This window comes from Anneissia japonica, unplaced genomic scaffold (assembly GCF_011630105.1).
Source record: "Anneissia japonica isolate Jap-2015-1 unplaced genomic scaffold, ASM1163010v1 scaffold287782_len627234_cov183, whole genome shotgun sequence".
Taxonomy (NCBI): Eukaryota; Metazoa; Echinodermata; class Crinoidea; order Comatulida; family Comatulidae; genus Anneissia; species Anneissia japonica.
The window spans coordinates 130239-151936 of NW_022695201.1; the positions used below are offsets into that span (position 1 = coordinate 130239).

Here is a 21698-nt window from a genome sequence, read left to right on the forward strand (position 1 = left end):
TTGTCGCCGGATTTATATATGGGAGTAATGTGTGAAACCTTCCAGGCAGTAGGGATTTTACCCTTCGTAAGTGACATGTTAAATAAGTTAAATAAGGGAGGGGCAATAAATCCAGAAGCAGACTTTAGTATGAATGGATAGACAGCTGTCTCTTATACACATCTAGATGTGTATAAGAGACAGCCTATATATATACCAAACCGGAAAATTGTTAAGTAAAAGCTAAATCGAGAACTAAAACTTTCAGAAAACAGTAGTTTTTTTTTTATCAGTAACAGAACACGTTATATCGTCATTGCGGACTTATAAAATCCACATACGCCTTAAAACTAAACAACGTTAAAGATGTATTTGCGAGTATGAAAAATCAGTTGCCCCAACCGTACCCTTTGTATTATTTTGCTTATTACACTCACGAGTAACATACTAGTCTCTCATAAATAAAGTAACTAAGGAAAATGTGATCTTAAAAAATAATTAGACGGTTCATCACGACCTTTGCAATACAGTAGAACTCCTCCTTTGGGACACCCCTATTGAAGGGACGGGAACACTTTCTGAGTGTGAAAAATGGTCAAATCAATACAATTGAACCCCTATTAAGGGGACACTTTTGGTCCTGAAGGTGTCCCCATAACATATTTTTCTCTGTTACATTGGTATGCATTTCTTTGTGACACAACAATACTCGGTCTCTCAACATCCGGAGACTGTATCTTGCACCTGTAAACTGTAGGCCTCTTATTTGCCAAAGAGATAAAAAAAAAAAAAATTTAAATCGATGAATATGAGCAGTATAATACGCAATGTGTGTTTGTGGATCTGGCTGTCATGTGTTTTCAAGTATTTATTTGCGAAAGTCATGTCAATATAGTGAACATCTGTAGACCTAAAATGTGTAACCTTTGTTTTGGAACTTCTATAAGAGGAGAAGAACCAAACCACATATGGTTATTCTCGGCTTAGTTATAGGTCTAGAAATTACGAAATTGATTGCAAGAAATAAGTAAAGGCAACTACACACGGTAGACGTCATTATACAATGGCGCTTTTGCGCGTTCTGCTAACTATTCTAACGGTTCATTCTTCTACGAAAATGGCATTTGGAGACATTACAGTACGAAGGTAAGCCATTTGGTTTTGTGCTAAGTATTTTCTGAAACTACAATTTCTAAACCAAAATAAGGCTGCATGGTTCCGTAATTGTTTTCTTTGTCTTTCCTTTAGTAACGAAGACCTCGGGGTTGATGCGGTGTATGAACGATCAGGTATGGCAACTAGATTATCATTTTCATATCGTGTAAATTTTGTGTATTATTCAGATTATCTGGAGGTAGTCCTCCAACACCTTAATACAACAACGTCGGGTCGAGCCTCTCTAAATTATGTTTGACGATCATGCCTACCGGCTATGTGAATACACATCCACATTTGAGCATTAGAACTTTAACAGACCCCATTAGACTGAAGGAGGATCGGAAGGTCCTACTATAGGCGTACATGCATAAATTAAATTTGAAAAACGATCAGGAAGACTCTTGGTGATATTTTTATATTTTTACAAGCATCTACATTCAAATTTTGCAAAATAGGCCTAAATATTGAACAAACTATTTTAAGACAAGACAAGAAAAGATAAGTTTTTTTTCATTTTTTAATTTTCCTATTCAAAACAACAGCATAAAAGTACGGTACATTCTTGATGCCCAACAGAAAACGTCTTTCTAATACACAAAACATTAACCATTAATGGTCACCTTATCAATTAGTAGTGGTAGATCTTCTACATAATAATCAGGTAGGCCTAACCTACTGTCTACAAAAACATTTATCAACGAGTCCTGCGCTCCCATAGTTTTTTGTCACAAAAAGTATTTTATAAGCCTATCATTTTAGATATTCTCATGATATAGTGGGGCTATGTTATCTACCAGCATTACTGGTTATGTTCAACAATTCTGTGCTTTACGGTAACTTTAGACAGATATTTTATGTTTTAAGTTACAATCTATGTTAGTATGGTGTTCTAAGAACCAATGGTCCATAGGCCTATATGATTGGATAATTCACTGTTAACTGATTTTAGTAGTTTCAAATAAAATGTCTGTAAAAAGTATGAAACATAATGGTTTGAATCCTTTGATATATAGCAATATTTAAGAAGGCCAATACAAATTATAGTGACTTGTGTAAAATAAGACAGATTTGTAGCTTTATTTATCCTTATTCTTATTCTTATTCTTTATTTCCAGAAACAATACAACAACAAACACATACAGTCAACTCAGGGAGTAGGCAGGAACGAAAAAGTGAACTAAATCACTGTAACAAAGTTAAGATTCCATACTCCCTGAGTAGCAATACATAACAATAAATATATAGATTTATAGATATAAATAAACTCTTACAGACAAGAAATCGAGTAATTAAAACAATAAAGATCAAACAGTTTAACAAAACAGAAAAGAAAGAGAAACGGGGATGAAAAAAGAAAGAACCATCCGGTACGCGGCGCAAAAGTATCTAAGCGGAGTGGCTATAACATAAGACATGCGATTTAAGCGAGCGCAAAAAAGTAGGAAAGGAATCAAGGATAAGGGAATTTTAAATATTTTCAGGGAGTTTTTCCCAAAGTCTGGGGAACAGATGAATGACAGAAAGGTGAAGAGAGTTAGTTCTAGCATAAAGGTGTCTAAACAAAAGCGTCTCTCGATGGCGACTATTTACAAGTATGAACTGACGGATGCTACTACTACAATCAACAACGCCAGTAAGCGACTTACAAACGATAACAGAAGAAAATTTCTGCGAGCAGATAAACTAGGCCAGTTGAGTTTAATGAGACGATCTTCGTACTCACATTCGCCTTTTTTCTGCTTAAGGACAAGTCTAATAGCCCTTCGCTGAACTGCCTCAATACGGTCTACAAGTATTTTCGTATGAGGCAACCAGGAAGAGACACCGTATTCAAGTATAGGAACAACAAGAGCTTTCTAAAGTGAGAAAATGGCAGAAGGAGAGGAGCCACCACCACCGGTGCTGGCAATGAAACCCAGCATTCTGTTCGAACGGGAAATAATTTTGTTAACGTGGTCGTCCCAAGTAAGTTTATAGTTAATTGTAACCCCAAGATGACAATGATTCAACACAGCATGTATAGGTGAACCAGCTAGATGATAAACTGGTCGATATTCTTTTTTTGAACGAGTAATGTGGATAATTTTAGTTTTATTTAGATTAAGTTCCATTTCGTTTAAATCACACCAGGAAGTGAGACGATGTAAATCGGACTGAAAAGCAAGTTCGTCGTCAACAGAGAAAATATTTTTGTAAATAATGGTATCGTCAGCAAACAAAGCGCAATGGGAGAGGAGAAAAGTAGGAAGATCATTAATGAAAAGATTGAAGATAAGAGGACCGAGAACGCTTCCTTGGGGGATTCCAGAAGAAACAGGGGATGATTGGCTAGTGGCACCTTGGTACAGGACTCGCTGGAAACGACCTAAAAGAAAAGACTTGATCCATTTCCGTACATTACCTCTAATGTTAAAATGAGTAGCCAGTTTATTTAACACAATGTGGTGGGGAAGTTTATCAAACGCTTTAGCATAGTCCAAAAAGACAACTTCAGTTCGAGGAGGCTTAGGTTTATCGAGGGAAGATGCCCAGGAATGTATCAAGTTTGTAAGTTGGGTAACACAGGACCGGGAAGAGAAAAATCCATGTTGAGAATCGCTGATTGGACAGCAATAAGCAACGTGATTGGATATACCAGTAAAAATTATTTTTCAAGAATTTTGGAAAAAAGTGGGGTAAGAGAAATTGGTCTGTAGTTGCAAATAGAGGACTTGTCGCCGGATTTATATATGGGAGTAATGTGTGAAACCTTCCAGGCAGTAGGGATTTTACCCTTCGTAAGTGACATGTTAAATAAGTTAAATAAGGGAGGGGCAATAAATCCAGAAGCAGACTTTAGTATGAATGGATAGACAGAGTCAGGACCAGGTGATTTATTTAATGATAAGCCACTAATGACATTTTCGACAGTGTGAACATCAAAGTTAATATGAAAGAGTTCGGGAATGGGAACGTTACATGCAGGAGGATCGACACAAGGGAGTAGGAGGACCAAAGACAGAAACAAAAAAATCATTAAATGAGTTAGCGATGACAGAGGGTGAAGATACGTGCGAGCCATTAATGTTAAAGGACAGGGGGACAGGTGAGCGTTTACGCTCTCTAATAAAGTGCCAAAAAGCTTTACGCGTGTAATCGCTGGTAAAAAGTTTGTTAACTTAAGAGTAATATGACTTATTACACATTCGTTTAACTACGTTACGGATAGATTTGTATTCATTCCAAGCAGCTATTGAGCCAATGCGCTTCGCCTTCTAAACAATCTATGTTTTTTATTAATGCATTTTCTGATGTCACTGGTAACCCAAGGAGAATGTTTCCTCTTTTTACTGGATTTCAATGGAACAGAGTCGCGAATAATTGCAGAGAGGATATCCAAAAATCCGTCCCATGAATTATCAACTGATACCCATAAGGTAGTTAAAAAACAAGAAAATTATTACTAAAATCATTCTAAAATGATACTGGGGAATTATCGTTAAGGAACTTGTCAAATGTCGATTCAAATTATGTGCATAGTCCTAGAATTAATGATTTAGGACAATGCAAGTATCACGCAACTAGAGAGGTTCGACGTTACATAATATAGAGTACTGTACTTCATATTGTATTCTCCTCTTTTAAAGTAGAGTATAATTGATATTTATACTATTTATATTATCTTTTTAGCACCAAATGAAAATCTGTGCATAGGATTAAATCAGCCAATAAATGGTTTGTTCTCATGCACGTTTCAGACGAAGGAAAGGTAAGAAATATCACTTTACTCTTTCATATTTCATTTCATATTTTATCCAGCGAAAACAACGCTAATTTAAGTAATTGAATATGTGATATTTAGCATATGCCCATTTGAATATGTCATTGATAGCCTGTAGGCCTACTACTGTACTACTATTTATTAACGATATTTCTCTGTGTTTACGGATCATCAGCGTATGTTTTGTAAAAGAATGAAGAACGTTTTTAGGAACATCATGGGCGCAGATAATAGGGGACGGGGCGACAAGTCCCCTCACATATTTTTAAGGGGGGGGGGGGGTTGGTTCCCCCACTTTTCGACCGCATTGTAATTTCATAAGACAAGAAGATGCCTGGAAACTGTTGAAATGAACTGCATAAATCACACAAGTTTCAACGAAAGAGCGTCGTTTCGGCCATCTAGAGGTACTATTTTTTTAAATGTTCGCACATCACCCAATTGATGGTGGTTCGAAGGTTGGTGTGGACTCATGACTGTTCCCCACCTTTCAAAATAGATCTGCGCCCTTGATTATAACTGTTGTCAATAATAACTCTATGTTCTTTAAATTCTTAAACCCAGATAGCCAAATAGATGAATCGATATATATATTTATGTATTTGTTTTTTAGTACTTGCACTGCATCCTGTGAAGACGGATATGCATTTCCCGGGGGTGACGAGACTATCACTACTACATGCCAAAACAATGAAGGAATTTGGTCACCTTATGCTCAATTGCCAGACTGTGAACGTAGGATGCTAATATTACAATAAAAGCAATTTGCTTCAACTTACAAATGTTTAGATTAGAATATATATATCTCGGTATCTTTATTCAAAATTTTACAAAAAAAAAAATAAAATCAGGTTGGCAAAATAGAGTTGTTAGCAGTTAAAAGCTGAATTGGGGACACTCTTCACAAACAGCCAATGAGAAACATCAATTAAAAAATACAAACCCAAGTCACATACAAAAATAGATTAAACCCCATTTATTTACAAAAATATAAAAAAACCCCAGTCAAATACAAAAATAGAATTACTGTACCTAATAAACAAGCAGGTTTGCTAGGAGGACAGTATACTACTCGATGAAAAAAATTACTAATTACTGTGTTAAAAATTCCAATTATATTTTGTTTAATTATTATTAGATAGATTCAAGTAAGCCTGTGAGATATGGAAGGGGACCTTTTTTAAATCTAGTTGTAGTTATACCATGATGTCCATATCTTTTCTCCCTTCTAAGTCGCATAGTGTGAGTAAAGGTTGGCCGTGGAAACCAGTTGCTGAAAATAATATTTAATATGTACGTACCACATTTTAAGCAAAAGTGTCATTTTGTGAAGAATTCAATTTTCTAACAATGAAAGTTGCATTATCAAGATTGTGAACTTTTGATGGAAACGACTTATTTCATTTCAGCTGTTTGTAAGATTTCTTGTCAGAATGGAGGCTCATGCACCTCCCCAGGCTCCTGTTCCTGCCTCCCAGGCTTTAGTGGTAGCTACTGTCAAACAAGTAAGCTTGCAAAATGTTTCCCAATTTCATATTATATCCATTACTGCACCTGAATTAGGCAAGGGTCGCGCTAGGATTTGCCTGATGGGAGGTCAGATATTTTCGACGTGTGGGGGGGGGGGTGGTCCCAGACGAGAAGATAAGTGGGCGTTGTTTGACGTCGCTCAAATCTTCCGTAAGTGATCCAGGGGGTAACGCCCGGGCGCGGAAATATTATCGTGACGAATGTGGCTTGAGGATTGAAAGGGCCCAGTAGGCTTATTAGACTGGAGACTGATTAATCAATTGTAACTCATTTTATTTGCTTACCGTCCTTTACTTACGATCCATCTAGCTAACAACAATTTCAAAACAGAAACAATCAATCAATCAATTGTTATCTCTCTGCGCACAACATAATCTATACATTCCAATCTGGATTTAGGGGGAGATATTCAACTGATTTTTGTTTGATTTATTTACAAATTTATATACGAATTCAGTTGTCTTCGGGTCTTCACGTGGGCATGATTTTGCTTGATATTCAAAAGGCTTTTGACAGTGTTGACGATGGTATGTAACAAACTGAATGCTCTCGGTGTCAAGTCAGTGGGGTGGTTTAAATCATATCTTTCAAATCGGTCTCAAGTAGACTATGTCAATAACTCGCCCTCGAAACCCATGCCTATAGATTATGGTGTCCCACAGGGGAGCATCCTCGGTCCACTGCTGTTTCTATGTTTTGTGAAGGATATGCCCACTGCCGTAAAAAATGTTTACTTCTTCAGTATGCAGACGACAGTGCATTGATCTATTCTGATAAGTCTCTTGATGTCATAACACACCTTAACCTCAGACCTTGAAGGCTGTGTCGACTGACTTCTAGACAATAAAATGTCGCTACAATTTGGAAAGACTAAGCTAATTTTCTTTGGTTCTTCCGTTAAGGTGAAGGAATCCATAAACATAAATATTACATGCAAAGGTCATATTATTGCTGCATCTCCCAAAGTCAAATATCTTGGTCTAGAATTAGATAACACACTTTCTGCAGACACTATTGTTGACAGTATTGTAAGAAAAGTCAATGCCAGGTTAAAATTTTTGTATAGGCAAGCTAAGTGTTTTAATAGCAAGGTAAGGAAAATCATTTGTTCTGCCCTCATATACTGCATATTTGATTATTCTGTTTCATCGTGGTATTGTGGAATTTCATCGGGCCTGAAGAAAAAGCTACAGATAGCGCAAAATAAAACTATTAGATTTATTTTAAATGAAGGCCCCTCTAGAGCTTCTCAATTAAGACTCAACCTTATGTTTAAAATTGTTAATGGTTCCTGCCCTGAACATTTAAATGACAATTTCACCAAATTATCCAATCTTCATCGTCACAATACAAGGGGCAGTATTTTTAACTTTCACGTTCCAAAGACCAAAGGCAAAATCACTTCTACTTTCTTTTATTCTGGAATCCATGATTAGAACTGTCTGCCTGATGCAATAAAAGCAATTTCAAATTACAACACCTTCAAAATTCGAGTTAAGGAGCATCTCATGTCATGTCTCCCCTCACTAATCGGTTAATAAATTAATAATGACTATTTTAACTGCATAAGATCTCGGTTTTTGCCTCTGTTCTCTGGAATACTTTATTCTTGCTTGTTGATTTTAACTCATTTTTCATGTCTATTTTTTGGTGTCGTCTGTTTTGTGTATTTTGGGACCCCTCTGGAAATAAATCCTGTGTTGAGATTTAGAGGGTTATCCTAGATATCAACAATGATGACTTGTTTGTTTTTTCTTTTTTGTTTCTCTGTTTATTGTTTTTCCGATTTTGTGATGTTTTTCTGTTGATATCGAATAAATCAAATCAAATCAAATCCAAATGGACATTTACATATAGGCCCGATCATTTGTAAATCAAATAGTTGTGTGAGAAGTTCACTGTGATGTTTATTTTCTATCATTCTAATAACCACCTGCGTTTTTCTATGTTACTGTAGCTGAGCAGCATTGCACGAATCCACCAGCACCGCTGAAGGGTTCCATCAGTTGTGGGTTTGAGGGTAGCAGCTTTGTATGCCGAGTGGGATGTGTTTCTGGCTATACCATATCAGGCAGCGATGTATACACATGCACTCTCTAATACACATCTAGCCAGCAACCGGGAATTGGAGTCCAGAACTACCCATTCCTGATTGCCAAGGTAGCTCATACCTATTTTTCTATGAGATTAGCAATTAAATAATATTATATATGGTCATTAGAATACTGTTTCATTATGCACAGTTGCCTATTTAATATAAAAAAAATTGCCACTTAATTAAGGGCAATCCATATATTTTCATCATTTTCACGAGAGTACAAAACATAGTCTAGGGGAGAGAAGTAAAAGTGTATCGCAAAAAATAGTCACTTTAGTATGTACCGTACTCTTTTGAGGAGAGGGAGGGGTCACACAAAAAAGTGTGTATATTTGTACTTAATAGCTGAATTCTTAATAGTCTAGACAAGTAAAACATGAATATTATACTATAAAATCAATCAATCATTTCAATAAAGAAATATAATCGCGATTACACATTTACAAGAACGGCATCCATAATAAGAAGTAACGTCATTAACTCCGTTATAACGTATTACTATCTAATTAACATTTGTACTGTATTGTACTTATTACACGAAAAGAAAATACAAAGAAATACACACATGGCATATACAGCATTTTCATCAACTTTGTTTTTCATTGTTAAGGTTTCACAATGGAATTATATAGTGTATACTATGAAATTCGAAAATTAAGCTGAATTCCTTGTAATCGATATCAACGCATTTTGATATAATGTTAATTTAATTCACACATTTCATCACTTTCTATAAATTTTGCATCCAGAATTTACTGCCACCACGGTTGGAATAAACAAGTCGATAGATCCCGATACAGGTGAGTTTAGTGATGCGACTGATTCAAAGAAGCAAAGAAGCTTAATTCTTTAATTTCTTTTTTATCTTAATAAAACAGCGTTGAAGTGATTTCAATATTAATGTAGTAAAGGACAAGTGCCATTAACTTTTTCCAGACCTATGAAAACAAAGATAATTTGTATATCCTAAAGAAAAATACGATAATGGGTCAAAAAGGAATATCATATGAAGGGCCAAAAGCCTGGAACGATATTATGTAGGTATATTGGATCTAGTGTTATGTGTGAATATGTTCCAAAGAAAACTCAAAAACCTTTACTTATGTGATTACCGGTACCATAAGAGTGACGTAAATAGATGCTTCCTTATTAATTGTATAATTTGTGATCTTGTTTAGATTCTTAAGATGGTTTCCGTGTTATCTTCCATTGTTGTTTCCTTGTTTTAATTTTATTGTTTTATTTAAAATAATTTTTTATACCGGTATTTGTCTAGCTGATTTAAGGGGTGTTAAAAGCTCTTGCTTCATGCGGCATCCTGTATCATTTAAAATGTTTTCATTACTTTCACTTGATATCGTTCTGTATTTATTCTTACGTTATGAAATTGTAGAAGTAAAGAAATTGTGATTTAATTTTGATTTGATATAATTTTAATCTAATTCTTTATTATACAATAATCTTTTTACTAAATACCACATAGCAGATACAGCTACCATTAACCAAGAACCGGATGGGTATTGTACTACTTGGTCTCAGGATCAGTACCGAACCTTTGATGGGAAAATCTACAGCTTCCATGGTTCCTGTCACTACTTGCTGCTAGATGATGCCGCAGACAGCACTTTCCAAATTCATATAATGAATGACGACGACTGCACTCCAGCGATGGCATGCAGCAGGTCGTTGGCAATTTACATCTCCAGTGTTGAAGTAATTCTGCGAAAATCTGACGATTCTCCAGTGGTTATTAGAAATTCTGAGCTTCAAATTCTGCCAACTGCATTTGATGGCTTGGAAATTGAGATGATATCTAATTATGTCATAGTGCGCAGTAGCTATGGATTTGATCTGCGTTGGGACGGGGAGGAAGCATTTTACATCACTGCCGGTTATGAGTTATTCACCAAAACAAAGGGTCTCTGTGGAACGTACACCGATGATCCAGAAGATGACTTTATGATGCGAGATGGCACCATCTCACAATCACCGACATCTTTTGCTTCTGAATACACAATGAATCCAGAGGGTAAGTAACTAAAGTAGACTGCTGTTATGTTTAATGCAGTATTTTTGGAGTTTTTACATCTTTAACTATTTCTCTTGATAAATCAGTGGAAAATATTGAATATTTCTGATTTCGGTAGATTGTGTGGCAATGAATCAAGTTTCTTACTGTAAGTCGGTCACATCACGTGATAGAGCTTTAAACCTTTGTGAACCTATCAGGTCGGGGGCTGAGTTTAGCGCATGTCACCTGGTAAGTCAAACAAATCGTTGCTCCGTAGGTAATCCTTTCTTTGTTTGTAACGTGTGGGCAACTACTAAAATTTTATGATCTAACCGACCGCTTGTGTTTACAAACATGAAGTCTAAGTATCTGTGAAATCGTATTCGAAACACACATATGATTTTCTTCATTTTATGGTTTATATATTTCAATTTTCAGCTTGTAAATTCCAAGCCTTATTACGACGCTTGTAGAGAAGACGTCTGCAATTGTGATTTATCACGGTCTGACTGTGCTTGTAATGCATACGAGGCGTACGCCAGGGAGTGCGCAAGGAAGCAAGTTGTTGTGGAGTGGAGAAAACAGGAACGATGTCGTAAATATAATTTTATTGCTCTAATTAGTTTGATAGAAAACCGGACATTACTAAACTTTGTGGACTGTTTTGACATAATTTTCTATAGACATAATATGGTAAAAGTAAACGGAGCGAGTATATTGCTATATGAACATGTTATTATTATCATGTTTTGATATTATTTATTATCATATTTAGCATAAGTCAAAAAGTTCAATTGATCAAAAAACAGTGCTCAATACCACTGTAGAGTAGTGGTAGACCTTGCACAACAATTATAAAAATAAAGAGATATAGGTCTATGCATGCAAAGAATGTATGATTACTCTATTAACTTGAAAAATATGAAATAATAATTCCTTATTAACATAACTACGTGTTTAATATAGCTACATATTATTGTCAACAGCGCTGTCTTGTCCATCTCAGATGGTTTATAAACAGTGTGGCACATCGTGTCCTTTGACTTGCAAGAGTACTACTTATGATTGTATTGACGACCATTGCATTGACGGATGCCATTGTCCAGATCACCTGGTTTTTAATAACAACGCATGCGTAGAACCTTCCCAATGCCCATGCACTTACCAAAAGAGAGAATATTCAGCTGGATCAACCATTTCTATTGACAACGGCTGCAACACATGGTAATTCGGCATATCTATATGCTGTTCAATTAAATGTATTGGCTTTTAATTTTCATTGACATTCGTTTGTTCATAGGAACATTAATGAAAACTAATTGTCAGTTTACTTTATTGTTGTCTCTAATATTATCTAATCATGCAAGATAATTGAAAAGAAAAAAACTAGTGAATATTAAATTTATGAACTTAGCCTACAGGTGCAAATGCAATACTAAATATACATTTGTATAGCTGAGCTGAGCAAATTATTATCTAACCTTGTTACAAAAAGTGAAGAAAAATTGTAAAAATATCAGATTTTTTACATTAACAATGAGCTCACTCTGTTGTAGGTCACTAAAGGTATGTATGGTTATAGTCATATATAATATTCTAAATTTAATGAAAAAATACAGTGTGTTGATTGATATAGCTACACAGACGTTACTGGCGTTTTCATTGAAATCCTTGCACTGCGTAGCTGTGCCACCGCAATCTAGAACCTCCCTGATTCGACTGACCAATCAACGTCGTCAAAGGAGTCAGCGAAAGCGTGTAGCGCTTTTTTTAGAAACCAGGCTTTACGCAGTACAACGATTGCACTAAAAAACACTGTAGCGACAGTGTAGCTGCGATTTTAAGGAAACCAGATTGAACAGATAAAATTCTACCCTCTCCCATTAAGCCTAAATATTGATGCCCCTAGATGTTGATGGTAAATTCAGTTTTCCTAACCACGCTAGCAGGGATGGCGCCAGCAGCCGAGTGGGGGTGGGAGGAATGAGGGTGGAGACACCTATTTACGCTCTCGTTAGGGACATATTGGATCCCTGGCAAAATCCTGGCGCCACCATTGCAACCTAGTAAAGTTACGTATTTTCTGCGATATGCGACACAAAATTCAAAGAGTATAAAATATTAGGTTTAAGACTAATTCTGCTCAATCAGTTAGCTGTTAGCTCTTAGAACGATTTGTGTAGGCAATCTACACGGCTAGATACAACTGTTGTATTTATTATCATTGTATTTCCCCAATTCATTCCAGCGTTTGTGACGGGGGTAGCTGGGATTGTACAGACACCATTTGTCAAGCAACATGCTCTGCTGTTGGTGACCCTCATTATGTGACATTCGATGGACAGCATTATAACTTCGTTGGAGATTGTAGTTATGTCCTTGTGGAGAGCTGTGATGGTCTTAATACTGATTACTCAATCCAGGTGGAAAATACAAAATGTGGACTCCAAGGTTACTCATGTACCAAGTAAGTCACTATGTCAAAATTAGAAAGTTTTCATGCTTTATTTTGAGGAAATAGAATATTATAATAATATAGTGAAAATAATAAATAACGATTTCTGGCACCGGTATCCACCACGAGAGTGGTTCTTTGCGCAATTCAACCTGTAAGAAAACCACTAGATAGAGGGCAATATTTTAAGTTGTCTACAGTCGTTTTCATTGTATATCTATTTTAAAATTTCCACCTGTCGTTTTGTCGAAAAACAATCTTCCTTTTTATGTCATCCAGTAAATCATTCTCTTCCTTTTCTCATTTAATCTTTATTGTAGGTATGTGATAGTCAACGTGGGAGCAACACGGGTAAAAATGAGACAGAATCACATTGTATCGGTGAATGGAGAAGACATAGATGAGCTACCGCACTCTGCACCCGGAGTCTTTATTGAACAATTATCATCCATATACCAAAGGGTAAACTCTAGATGTCACATTTATATGACTAGGATTTATAAAAAGTTGTTGTCATAACACACACAATTATTCATATATCATTGTAGATCCACGTGTGTTCTTCAAATTATATATTAGTCGTTGAAACAAAAAATTATGACAACAAGGCATGTAGACTGTTGAACACTGTATTTATTTTCGAAAGAAATTATCGGCCAGTCCTCTGGCCTTCATCAGCTTCACCGAATTCACAAGATTGGCTGTTGCAAGTTGTATACTGTACAATATATACAATACAATAGTGATGTAGACGGATTATAGGCCAATTATCTAATAGTTTATGCTGTAGTATACAAAGTGAAATATATATATATATATATATATGTATATATATATATATGTATATATATAATATAAATCGTCAAAGGTACGTATACAGTGTTTAATATATAATATACGACAGTATTTCTAGCCGTATTGCCAGATTTATCTGGCCGAACGCCCCCTTGAGGCGTAGCATTGTGTAATACAATGTTCCCGACGATTATTTGGACCTGTTCAACCATGAAGCCTTCGTGGTCTAGTGGTTCGAGAGGTCGCAGGTTCGAATCCCGTCGGAGGAATTTTATTACACAATGACTTTTATAGGACTTTATTCGTTGAAAAGCTACAGGGTAGCTTACACTTAAAGATAATTTTATATAATAATAAAGGTAAGACTTACCTTTTATGAACTGTTGTAGAGGCGGATAGATTTGGCAATCAATTTCTAAACCTGTTCAGAGATTTTGCTCTCAACACATTTCAATGTACGGTACATTATGCAAAATGACCAAGTATAGATATAAAGTTTGATGAGTAACGTCTCTTTGAACTAATTTTTTTTTTCTGATTTTAGGTCATATTAGACAATGGTTTTATAGTTTTATGGGACGGCTTTGTGCGAGTATATGTTACAGCGCCATCAAGCTTTTTCGGCGATCTTAAAACGTGCGGCTTGTGTGGCACATTCGATCGTAAACAAGGAGTAAGTTAAAGCGCCATTTTAAAATATTTTTTAACGAATAAAAACTGAAAGATGTATGGCTAAATTTAGTTTGTTTTTAGGTCTAAAATCTAAATTTCTTTAATTCCCTCATCGGATAGCTCAACCCTTCCACCGTCGACCACAATTCATCCGACTGAAGAAAAAACAAAAACAAAAACAAAATCCCGGAGAATATTTTTGGTTTTGGATTGTTCATATCAGACATCATTATGTTTAAAGTCTATTTAAACAAAATTATTTTAAAATTTAGCGCGACTCATTGTTATTTTTATTATTTCCATACCGGAATATGTTTTAATATCTCTATGTAGCCCGTGATAGCAACTTGAGCATCAGAGTAATGTTTTGCCCTACCTGACGTATTATCATACCGAATACTCAGAAAATTCCCAAAATCTTGCGAAAAAATTCGGAAGTGGTTCCCACCCGAATCACTTTCGAATTTCTTTTCGCAAGTATTTGGGAACATACTTGGTATTCGGTACTCATATCGTAATAACTTGAAAATCGTCTTACTGAATAAGGTTGGTGTCTTAATGTATAAAGTCTGTTGTGATTTTTGTCTTCGACTTCTTATTTGTATCTAACTTTAAAGTCTTCTATATGTAATTTTCCGGATTTGCTTTCCGAATGTAAAATTATGCTTAAGATTCTTAGTGGTAGAGCGATATTAGGCCTATGTCATTACTGGTGTGTTTTAATTGTCATTACAAAATTGATTTGCATTTACAGTAATAACAGCTTAAAATAACATAAAATCACATCAAATTGTTTTCATTATCGTTTCGCTATTATCTATTATTTTGTACATTTTCAATATCTCCAGACTGACTTCAGGACGAGAGCTGGAGATATCGAAAAACAACCTTCAAGTTTTGCGGCCAAGTGGGTAATAGAGGGCTCCTGTCCAGCGATATCAAACACTCTGGACGCTGCAAGTCCTTGTGATATCTTTTCGCACCGAAAACTAATGGCCCAGCAAACCTGTACAATCTTGAAGGCGGCCCCTTTCGATGGTGAGAGGGCAATAGAACATATCTGTTAAATTGTTTTAAAGTAAAATATCATGCGATTGTAAATTTTAATTCTGAAAAATAAAATGTTGTCAATCAAATCTGAAAATATGTTAAATGTATCATATCGTTTAGCTTGTCATCACGTTGTTGGAGTGGATCAATACTTCGAAGACTGTAAGTACGACGTCTGCGCTAACACAGACGTTAATATGTTCTGTGCAAGTTTAGCAGTCTACGCTGATGCGTGTGCCAAAATGGGGACCCCGATTGATTGGCGGTCACAAATAACCGAATGTGGTGAGTTCTTTTATAGTTGTTAACCACATCATTATTTTAGTAAACTCAAGTAAAAACCGGAGGTCTCAAGTTCAATGATAAGCAAAAAAATGAAATCTATATAGGCCTGTCATCAATAACATTATTCTGATTATTCAAACATCTAGCAATTGTATGCGAAGGAGATCAAATCTACCAGGAGTGTGGGTCAGCATGTAAAACAAGCTGTGCTGCTCTTACTGCAAAAGTGTCTTGTCAAGAGGAATGTATCGCAGGATGTAGTTGTCCGAATGGACAAGTACTTGACCAATATGGCCGCTGTATAGCTTTCAGCAGCTGTCCATGTGAATACAACGGCCGGTATTACAACCCGGGGGAAAATATTAGACAAGGATGTCAGAATTGGTATGTCAAATTCTAGTTAGTTGTTTACTCGTCTAGTGAAAGATTAAATTAACACTAGGCCTAGGCCTAAACCTAAATAAAACGAATTACATGGACCTGACTTTATGCTTGTTTTGGATCAATTTGAAAAACTGATACCTAATAAATATCCCATCCATTAGAAAAACAAACACTTCTCTGCGTCCTCATAACAAAAGCGGATCTACGTACGCCTAGCATACCTTAAAGAAACTGAGATTAAAGGCAGAATGCACAAAACGGAATTAGTACTTTGAATTATGAGAAGTTGTATTAAATTAATATGGATAAAATAACTATTTTTACAAGCTAACTAAAATGATACATGACCAATCGGCCTAATTTAAAAAGAATATCTATGTATTATAGATAACATGATTCTACATTGACATTTCAGCAAGTGTGATAATGGTATTTGGCAATGCACGGAGAATACTTGCTCTCCTGATGAACCAGTATGCGGGGAAAATATGGAGTTTGCCGAATGCCGTGAACCATGTCCTCTGACCTGTGCAAACCTAGATGAAATAGATGCAGCATGTAATACTGTAAAGTGCGAGCCTGGCTGTCAGTGTGTTGGGGACTTCGTCTTTGACGGTATGTAGCTACACACACCTAATCACACAAACATAAATGCGTATAAATATACAAATATATGTATGTATATCAAATGTCACTGATGGAGGACTTGTCTTGTCTGAAATGTTTCAGCTGCAACTTAGCTAGCCTTTCTTGCTTAGTAATCCATTCAAATTGAGGAAGTTATATTGTGAATATAAAATGCATACTGATCTGACTGCCTCTATGCACATTACAAATAATAAACAGCATATAGAATAAACCAGAGTGCAACCCGGATGATGAATGCAAAATATGATTGTTGTTTAATTGCAAAAGAATGTTAATATATTGTGATCGATAATTCTCAGGTGATCAATGCGTTAGAAAAGAGGATTGTCCTTGTTACCATGGAGACAGGAGCTACCGGAATTGGGAAACAATCATGATGGATTGCAACCAATGGTACAAATTCCCCTATATCCCCTTGACCTAAGCCCTTTCATGATATATTCTTCGCATGTTTCCTATTCGAGTATTCCTTCCCGTACCTACTTGCCGAACTGTAGCAATGGCAAGCCCTAAACATTAAAGAGGGTGCTATTTTAGTTGTTTAGATTGTAAAAGATACCGCCATTTACAAAATATGTATATAAAAATAACAATTTAGACATTGAACATCTGATTTAAACCAATTAAATTAAGAATTTTCAGCTCATTACAGACAGTTTATCTTAAATAATTTCAAAATGAATGTGTATATATTATATGATTTTGTGGCATTACATATATTTTTCTGATCCAACAATTGATATTTATTTGTTATACTCCTGTTACAACATAAATCTTAAACGTTTTGTTCCATAGTGTCTGCAATGGTCGAAAATGGGAATGTGAAACAAAAGCCTGTCCAGGTAAATTTCAGCGTTTTGTTGTGACATTACATAATAAAATCAATGTTTCAAACACATTTTATTAATAATGAATAATTATGTTTTGTTAGTAGAGCATGCTAAATATTTAGAATAAGGCTATCTTATCTATCTTAGTTAAATAAAAATAATTGTCAATTAATAGACATGAAGTTTGATGTGAAAGTTTATTTATAAATATGAAAAAAGTAAATACTAGCATGTTTAATATCTACATTTGCAGGCATATGTACTGTCTATGGCGAATCACATTACACATCATTTGACTCTAGACAATTTGAGTTCCAAGGAGAGTGTACGTACACCATGGTTCAGAGTACGTCTGATTCGCATATCGAATTCTCCATTAAGTCTCAAAACATCTTATGTGGATCCACTGGCGTAACCTGTACAAAATCCATAATTTTCAACGTTGGATCTGGTGTCGATAAAGAAACTGTTGAGTTGGTTCGCGGAAAAACTCTTGAACTCCCGATGAATTCACATTTCCATATGCATGATATTGGAAACTACATCTTCATCACAATTCCCGAAGGAGTTACGTTGCAGTGGGACAGGGGTACATTAATGTACATAAGACTTAGTCCAGAGCATAGTAAAAATGTACGTAACATTTTGAAAATTGATCATTTAGTAATAGGTTACTAGAAATTCCTTCTCAATAATAGTCACTCGTTCCCTTGATATACGATACACGTTTGCAAACAAAGGAGTGACTGTTGTAGTTCCCATACATTTGTATGTATATAGGCTCTTATATACAGTACATAGATTCAAGGTTTTAAATAACTGTCTGTTAGTATAGTGAACTTTCACTTGTCTCAAAAGCTATATTGAACCTATCAAAAAATGGTCCCGTAAAATTTATTATTCTCGGATAGTAAAATATGTCAGTAAAATAAATTAAATTAGAATAGAAATTTTGCCGAAATAACTGTGTTTTAATGTATTACCAGGTAACTGGTCTTTGTGGCAACTTCGACAGTGATCATGTGAATGATTTTGTTCCATCTTCTGGCGGACCACCAGTTGCCACAGCCACTGAATTTGGAGACAGTTGGAAGGCGCGACAGTCTTGTCCACCGACACAAGAGATCAACAACACTTGTTCATTAGTACCACATAGAGAGGCATGGGCTGTGAAGAAGTGTGCAATTATCAAGTCAGACATATTCCAGGCTTGTCATTTTGAGGTTCCTTATGAAAACTATTACCAGAGATGTGTGTACGATGCATGTGGATGTGATTTCGGTGGAGACTGTGAGTGCTTGTGTACTGCAATTAAAGCGTATGCACACGCTTGTGTACTACATGGTATTGAGGTCGACTGGCGATCCAATGAACATTGCCGTAAGTGATAGCTCTAATAATAATTAACAGTGCACATTAATGTATATTGTATTTCTAATTTATGTTAGTCAAAGGACGATCTATTGAGATAAATTGTTCTTGTTCTTTAAGGTTTAAATAATTATGCAAATTCAAGCATGAATTTATTTCTTTAATGACACCTTGTCGAGTAAAATGTACATTACTAATTGTATTTTTATTTATGGAATGTAATACTGTATAGCAATGCAATGCGATGGGTGTGGCCAATGGGTGCCCTGCACGACTCCTTGTCCAAAAACCTGTGACAATTATTGCTGTGACAAAGAATGTGAAATTGATGGATGCGTTGAAGGATGCGAATGCGATGATGGTCATGTGCTTGACCCGACAAGCAGTCGATGTGTACCAATAGATGAGTGCCCATCAGAATGCACTTGCACTACCACAACAGTGACAACAACAAGTAAGTATTTTTGCTTACCGCATGTGTTCCCCGATCCCTACATTTATGGAAGGATTGCGACTCAGCAGCAAGATTTTTATTCGGGGTCGTGAGTGAAAAACACTGGCCACAATACTTGTGAAGGGCAAGGCACATTATATACCTTATTCTCTCACCCATCATTATAGATAGGTACATGGTATAATGTGAATAATTTTTTAAATAAACATCCATAACCAAGTCTACTTTCCATGCATGGCATATTCTGTATCCAATAATCATTGGCGTCGATTGGTGGGGGACAGAGGGACACGTTCCAACTTGTTTGTAAGTTGGGGAGGGGGACATCATATCAATTGTTCCCCCTCCCCCCACTTTTCACCAATCTATAGTTAAAACCCCATTTTCAAAGCGAGTGGAAAGAACAACACGAATGACTGTCATAAATTGTGCTCTGTTCCAAGTGCGGTTCGTACTTCCGGACCAAAACCGAGGAAAAAGGCAATTGTTTGTACATTTCGTAACCATCTCAGTAAATTAACCACCCCATCAATTTTATGGGTGCAATGGTTATCAGAGGCTAAATTTATTGTGAAAATAATGTACTGTACGTTGTTGAAATTGGTAGCGTGTAAACCTAGTAGGCAACGTTTTTACAAACTTAAAAGTGCACAATTTCTACTATAAACGATCTATTCCTTTTGTATTGTATTATAATTTAATTCTGAGAGTGCCATTTCCGGCCAACTAGAGGTGCTATAATCATAAATTTTGTTACCATGGTGGGGCTGAGGTGGTCTAAGCTTCATCTCTAAAGGTCCCTTCCTGGGCCCCCTCTATTTCGAATTCTTGTATTTTGAAAAATGGAAATAATGTTGCATTCCTTAAAATCGATTAGATACGACTTATAAAAGGCTGTAGAATCCAGAGCTTTCATGTATATATACATGTGTTGTAAATACCATAACATCCGAGGTTTATCATGACCAATTCTTTATTTCATATATTTTATATTTTATATATAATTTTCATCGGAACTTCAGGGCACAGTACGGCACCACCGACAAGTACAGGTATTTTTTGGATAAATGATCGAAAACATTATCTAGCACAGATTCATTTATTGGTGGTAATATTGTGTATATCGTATGTATTTTGTTGTTGGCATATTGAAATTTAATTCCATAGGTCACACCATGTTTTTGAATCCGACAACAGATTCAATTTGTCTCTGTATATCTTGTTACTATATTTATATTATATGTTAATAGTTATCGAGATTAGGCTCCATATTATAATACAATAACTTTATGAATCATGGATGACGTCTCCCTAGTGCACTTATAGGCCTACTTAATAATATTTATAACAACATTTAAATAGCATTTAAAAAAACGAATTTTGCTAGTGTTGTGTTGTTTCCTTCATTGCATTTTAGAGCCACAGACCACGATACCAACACTATCAGGAAATAAGACGGATATATCAACAACACCAACATCCGGGATCCCAACACCTACTACAGAATGTAAGTTTTAAAAAGGTATTGTTTCACTGAAAATAATACAGATGTTTATGTAAGCATAAAATAAACAATGCGCAGAAATGCATTATTTACATTTATGATAAATGTGTAGGACATGTTGGGGTATATTAAATAGTATATTAAAATTAAAATACAAAAGGCAACATTACTGGTATTGGTATGGGCATAGTAATGCGCCATTTTCTTGCGGTTATAAAGCGCGCGTAAAAAAAGTCTGATTTAATTAATCTAAATTCATAATTTAATTAACTTATTTCTGATCTAAATAGCTCCCTGCGATGGCTGCTGGAGTGAGTGGATAGACACGTGGAAGCCCAGTCCTATAAATGGTGGTGATTTTGAGATTTTGGAAAAAATCACGATAGATTATCCAGTCTGCAGAATGCCCTATGAAATTGAATGTAGAGAAAAAAACTTCAAAAATCCATACCAAAGTACTGGTCAACGCGTAACCTGCAAGACTAATGAAGGATTGATATGTCTGAATAGTGATAATTTTGGAGTTTGCTACAACTATGAAATTAGATTGTGTTGTCCTTGTAATTTGACCACAATTCCACCAACGACGTCAACAGTGCAGCCAACAACTACACTAACGGTTACCACAACTGAAGAACCAACTACTACGCTCATGTCAACAGTGCAGCCAACAACTACACCAACAATTACCACAACTGAAGGACCAACTACTAC

The 21698-nt window shown here is 35.7% G+C and overlaps 1 protein-coding gene across 1 annotated transcript; it reads left to right on the top strand.

Annotated features, from left to right (window-relative positions):
- Positions 1 to 980: 980 nt before the first annotated feature.
- On the top strand, positions 981 to 21696 carry LOC117101438 (mucin-5AC-like; the record flags this gene model as incomplete). The annotated part of the gene is made up of 25 exons (XM_033241416.1): positions 981 to 1125; positions 1228 to 1268; positions 4807 to 4885; positions 5511 to 5632; positions 6307 to 6402; positions 8385 to 8498; positions 9275 to 9325; positions 10009 to 10554; positions 10673 to 10785; positions 10975 to 11131; positions 11523 to 11760; positions 12785 to 13003; positions 13312 to 13453; positions 14331 to 14459; positions 15307 to 15496; positions 15629 to 15793; positions 15940 to 16177; positions 16593 to 16792; positions 17125 to 17218; positions 17621 to 17667; positions 17909 to 18288; positions 18642 to 19035; positions 19259 to 19480; positions 20898 to 20987; positions 21275 to 21696. Coding segments are annotated over exons 1-25 (4572 nt in total), but the record flags the coding sequence as incomplete, so codon positions are not given.
- Between the last annotated feature and the right edge of the window lie 2 nt (positions 21697 to 21698).